Source organism: Phoenix dactylifera, chromosome 2 (genome assembly GCF_051530095.1).
Source record: "Phoenix dactylifera cultivar Ajwa chromosome 2, Ajwa_hap1_PhDact_Kaust_v1.1, whole genome shotgun sequence".
NCBI lineage: Eukaryota > Viridiplantae > Streptophyta > Magnoliopsida > Arecales > Arecaceae > Phoenix > Phoenix dactylifera.
In genome coordinates this window covers 46,586,131-46,591,926 of record NC_143191.1, presented here as the reverse complement: position 1 = coordinate 46,591,926, position 5,796 = coordinate 46,586,131, and the positions used below count along the sequence as shown (strand labels likewise).

At 44.8% G+C, this 5,796-nt stretch overlaps 1 protein-coding gene across 1 annotated transcript; it reads left to right on the top strand.

The window, feature by feature from the left end:
* The first annotated feature begins 982 nt into the window (after window positions 1-982).
* Window positions 983-5,578, top strand: LOC120107020 (glutamate receptor 2.9-like). Its single transcript, XM_089929098.1, has 5 exons — window positions 983-1,384; window positions 2,355-3,658; window positions 3,744-4,056; window positions 4,157-4,563; window positions 4,903-5,578. Exons 1-5 carry the CDS (start codon window positions 1,105-1,107, stop codon window positions 5,491-5,493), a joined length of 2,895 nt encoding a protein of 964 aa, XP_089785224.1. The 5' UTR covers window positions 983-1,104; the 3' UTR covers window positions 5,494-5,578.
* Window positions 5,579-5,796: the final 218 nt, after the last annotated feature.

The window sequence follows — 5,796 nt, the reverse complement described above, 5'->3', positions numbered from 1 at the left end:
CCTGGAACTTAGTGCAGCTGTGCAGCATGGAATTTTCTTTATCAATCACTGTATTCCTTTCTTTTCTCCCATAATTATGTCTATGATTTACGTGTGTATATTGGCTTTCAACTTTATCTCTTTCTTGAATCAAGGCTTCATCAAATGGTTATTAGAGATGACAATGAGGCAACTATGGGTTGAGTAAATTATTACCATACCTGTTTCGTAGTTAGTAATCATATATCCATACCTACTCTATAACTGCCTCAGAGCGGAACGTGGTCGGCGAAGTTAGATGATGCAGGTTGGGATAAGTCAAAATGGATAAGCTACAATTTTTTTTCATACAATCAAATACATAAAAAAATATAAAAATAAATTTCAGTACTCAAAGAAAATAAGAATCGAAAGTTTATAACATAATAAACTAAATTTTTAACAATAATAGCAATCTGTCCTTTAAACTAAGAAAATTAGACAACTGGAAAAAAAAAAAAGTATGTATCAATAGAGCTTCCACTTAACCGACGGTGAAGTACTCCACATAACAAGAAGCGGAGGCAACAACCATCCACGTGGGCCCTCTGGAGTGAAAGCCAATTATTTACAAATAAACAAATAAAGCTGGGTGTAGTGTTGCTTCAAATCTATTTTTTTTTGGATAAAAATGGTAATTTATATAGCTCTAACGTGAGTACATCCTACCAAATCACGAGAAAGTAATGAATACAAAGAAGAGAAAATATCTTCTATTGATGTTCGGAAAAAAATTTCGGAATGCCGGGCGACGAAGGAGCTAGAAAATCCCCTTCAACAACTTGCTGAAGTTATTGGACCGGTTCTTATAAAACTAGTCAACAAGAATTTTTTGTAATAGTAGAGTCCTTGGGAGGGTGGGAAATCCCTTTATTAAAACATTAGTTTCTGGCGTAGTCTTACATAATTTCCAGAGAGAGACAAACCGAGGCCCGTGTGATTCCAAGGCTATAAGATTCCAAGGCCCGTGTGATTCCATCTCAAGCTATGCCTTCGTTTCTTTCTTCTCCTAGTCTCTGGTCCTTTAAACCTGCTACAAAGAGGAAGGATTATTCATGAGTTAGATTGCAGAGGCTTCAGGTCTAGATGGAGAGGCCAACCCACGTTCTTCTCGCTGCATCTTCCTTTTTGGTTATCTTCTCTATCTTTGTGAGCGACCGAGCCGGGGTGGTTTTGGCTCAGAATCTGACGATATCGGTTGATGTTGGTGTAATTCTTGATCTTGGGAGTATAGAGGGGAAGAGGTCCCGGACCAGCATCTCCATGGCGATCGATGATTTCTATGCTGCCCATCGTAACTACAGAACCAGGATAATTCTGCATACCAGAGACTCAAACCAAGATGACGTTGGGGCGGCCTCTGCAGGTATCCTCTCTTTATATATTTTGAGAAGATAATTTCTAAATTCTGCCGCTACGATTTCTTCCATTGGCTAGGATGTTCCACATTTCTTCCTCACGTTCTTCCCAAAATATTGAGCCTCTAAAATATGACAAAAGAAAGGTTGGCATGGAGCGAAGTCAATACTTTCAGGCCAGTCCAACTGGTTGGACTTATTTAAATGCCTACTGACATGGGCATGCATCTGGGTTGGGCACCAAATTGAATACGGATTGCATATCAGTATATTGTTTGGCAAATATGAATATGGATACAAATACTAGTCGAAGCAAGAATTCATATTCATATTTGTTTTAAACAAATATAAATACAAATTGAATTTTAGAAGTATAAATATAAATATAGATATAAGTCCGATGATTAAGTTTATGATCATAAAATCAAAAATATTATTAAGTAGATAATAAATCAAGTTAACAACGTGTTAATGTGGTTATAAATTTTTTTTAAAAAAATTATATGAGTGATATATAAAATTAAATAAGATTATAAATAGAATGAAATATTCGGATATAGATTGGAAAGTTATCAATCAATATTTATATCTATTTTTTTTTAACGAATATAGATATAGATACGGATATTAACTGAATGCTTGAGTTTCTGTCAATATCTTGATGGATTCAATTACGAAAATGGATCTGGATAGGTATTTTGTAGCTTTGACTTGTCAAAGTAAGGAGAAGCAATTGCTAGGTACGAAGCAATCAACATGAAAGGTCGGAGCTCTAGAAACAAAAACGTCGTCCCGGAATCTAGAGTATTAGAACACAACTGGTGAGACTAATAAGTAGTATTCATGGTCCAGTCTTAGTCTGAGATCAAACCTAGCCCACACGCCACAAACGCTGCAACTTGGTCTAACCCAAGAAAAGAAACGAACAAGAAGATAGGAAAAGAGAAAATTAACTCATTGTCCTTTTCATCGCTGCAGCGGTGGACCTGCTGAAGAACGTCCAAGTCCAAGCGATCATCGGCCCCCAGACCTCATCGCAGGCAGAATTCGTCGCCAACCTCGGCAGCAAGACGCAGATCCCCATCCTCTCCTTCTCCGCCACCAGCCCATCCCTCTCCTCTGCCCGGACCCCTTATTTCGTGCGCGCCACCTTCAACGACTCCTCCCAGGCGGGCGCCATCGCCGCCATCGTACAACACTTCGGATGGCGGGAGTTGGTCCCCATCTACAAGGACTCCGACTACGGCGCCGGCATCATCCCCTCCCTCACCGACGCCCTCCAAGACGTCGAGGCCCGCGTCCCCTACCGCAGCGTCATCTCCCCCTCCGCCTCCGACGACCAGCTCGACGAAGAGCTCTACAAGCTCATGACCATGCAGACCCGCGTCTTCGTGGTCCACATGACGCGGGTCCTCGGCTCCCGACTCTTCCAACGGGCCGAGCAACTCGGCATGATGACCGACGACTACGCCTGGATCACCACCGACGGGATCACCGATCTCCTGGATCTGCTCGACCCGACGGTCATCGATTCGATGCAGGGCGTGATCGGGGTGCGGCCGTACGTTCCCAGATCGAAGGAGATCATCAATTTCACGGCCAGATTTAAGGCGAGATTCCGTCGAGAGAATCCCACCGTCGAACCGACGGACCCGACCGTGTTCCAGTTGTGGGCCTACGACGCCGCTTGGGCGCTGGCGATGGCGGTGGAGAAAGTGGGCGCCCCGAGTCTCGTATTCCAGCAGAGGCCATCGCAAATTGGGAATTATTCCGACCTGGGCAAGCTCGGCGAGTCCCAGACCGGGCCGAAACTTTTAGAGGCTATCTCCAAGACCCGATTCCACGGCCTAGCCGGCGAATTCCGGCTAAGCGACGGGCAATTGCAGTTGTCCGCCTTCGAAATTGTGAATGTGAACGGGAAAGCGGGGAGGGAGATCGGATTCTGGAATCCGGTGTCCGGGATATCCCGGTCACCGTTAAGTTCGAAGGATCGGACGGGGTTAAAGCCCGTCATCTGGCCGGGGAACTCGACGACGGTGCCCAAAGGGTGGCAGATTCCGACGAACGGAAAGAAGCTCCAAATTGGCGTGCCCGTGAAGCAGGGGTTCAACGAGTTCGTGAACGTGTCTCGGAATCCGTCCACCAACGAAGTGACCGTCACCGGATACTGCATCGACGTCTTCGAGGCCGTCATGCAAGCGCTGCCGTATGCTGTTCCCTACGAGTACGTACCCTACGACTACGAGTCTTACGACAATTTCGTGTACCAGGTCTACGATAAGGTCAGCAGAAGAACACTTTAAATCTCAAGTAACACCGTTAATTTGATATTCGGGTTTCTTCATTGATCCTATAAATGGGATGCAGAAATTTGATGCCGTGGTGGGGGACGTGACGATCCTATTCAACCGGTCATTGTACGTGGATTTCACTCTGCCGTACACCGAGTCCGGGGTGTCGATGATCGTGCCGGTGAAGGAGGACAAGAGCAAGAACATTTGGATCTTCTTGAAGCCATTGACCACCGATCTCTGGCTCGGAAGCCTGTCCTTCTTCTTCTTCACCGGGTTTGTTGTGTGGGTGATCGAGCACCGGATCAACAAGCAGTTCCGGGGAACGCCGACCCAGCAGCTTGGACTCATCTTCTACTTCGCCTTCTCCACCCTCGTCTTCGCCCACAGTTCGGTGATCGATTCTCATGCTTCTATCTATCGTAGGAGATTATTAGTACGTACATCGATCTTCGGCTAACTTCCATTGGATTTGGACAAATTTTCCAGGGGAGAAGCTGGAGAGCAATCTATCGAGGTTCGCGGTGATCATTTGGGTGTTTGTGGTGCTCATATTGACATCGAGCTACACGGCGAGCCTGACTTCGATGCTGACCGTGCAACAGCTCCAGCCAACGGTAACTGACGTGAACGAGCTGCTAAAGAATGGAGAATATATTGGGTACCAAGACGGATCGTTCGTGTCGGAGATGCTGAAGGGAATGAACTTCGGCGAGAACAAGCTAAAGAACTACAGTACAGTTGACCAGTATGCTCAGGCTTTGAAAAATGGGAGTGCTCATGGAGGGGTTGCAGCTATCTTTGATGAGATTCCCTGCCTGAAGCTTTTCCTATCAAAACATGGCGCAGACTACACTATGGTTGGACCAACCTACAAGGCTGACGGGTTTGGCTTCGTAAGTTCCATTTCTCCTACCTTTTTCCATGGATTCGCATTGCTATCAGATAATCACATAACCATCACATATCTTCATGATGAGACATGCTCCTCACAGAGCAGGGCTTACCATGCATCGCACCTTCTTGTATCATTTGCCATACTTTCTCCTCTAAAACCGTTCATAATTCTTGTTCCGCAAAATACTTCACTGAAATGTGAGCAAATGGTCTGATATTAGCTTTAGCTCTCTGAGCTAAAGTATGACAAACATGTTACAACCCTGAGAGGAAAAAGCATGTTTCATGATTCCAACATTGGAATTTGAGATGAAAAATCTGAATTTTATCTTTCGCAGGTTTTTCCGAAACATTCTCCTCTGGTGCCTGATGTCTCAAGGGCCGTCTTGAGTGTGACGGAAGGGGATATAATGACAGGGATCGAAAAGAAGTGGTTTGGGGATCAGTCAGCTTCCCCAAGCCAGAGCGGTAGCGTCAGCCCCGCGAGTCTCGACTTCCAGAGCTTTGGAGGCCTGTTTCTCATCACTGGAGCCGTCTCGCTGCTTGCATTGTTGGTCTTCTTTGCCATGTTCCTCTACAAGAACTGGAAAGGAACCACTACATCTGAGAGTTCCCTCTGGAGAAAAATAGTAGCGTTGGCCAAGTACTACGACAGCATGGATCTCACTTCCCCTACTTTCAAGAAGAAAGATGAAGTCCTTCCAAACAATGGGGAACTCCAACAAAACGGGGATGCTCAGGGCGCTGTAATCTTGCCTTGTTTTGATGGTTCACAGAGTCCCATGAGCATCTCCAACCATTCCGACTTAAACTTTGCCTCACCAGATGAAGGAATGTCCTCTATGGAGCCGGGCAGTCCACGGATTAGATCGCCACAGGCCGAGGCATTTGAAGAGCTGTCTGAAATCAGGGTAGAGAGAGCTGTCTGAATCTAGATTGGTTGCCTCATTTAATTAGATTGTTCCATGTAGTTCGGTTAGCTAGGTCACATGAAACCAAATGCCACTTAATTGTGAATATATAGGCTGTCCAACTATCAGCAGTGCCACATCCCACATGAAATCGATGCAGCCGAAAATCAAATGCCACTTTATTTTACAAATTCATAATACACAAACTAACAATCTTAAGACAGTTTTCTATTTTTTAAATTGTATATATTGTGATTTTGTGTTTATTTATTTATTCCAAATAGTTTTATTTATACACTTTATAATTTTGTTTGCAAAATT

Coding starts and splice junctions, on each gene's coding strand:
- LOC120107020 (XM_089929098.1), top strand. CDS start 1,105: ATGGAGAGGCCAACCCACGTTCTTCTCGCTGCATCTTCCTTTTTGGTT. Junction 1,385..2,354: donor CGTTGGGGCGGCCTCTGCAG/GTATCCTCTCTT, acceptor TCATCGCTGCAG/CGGTGGACCTGCTGAAGAAC. Junction 4,564..4,902: donor AGGCTGACGGGTTTGGCTTC/GTAAGTTCCATT, acceptor TATCTTTCGCAG/GTTTTTCCGAAACATTCTCC.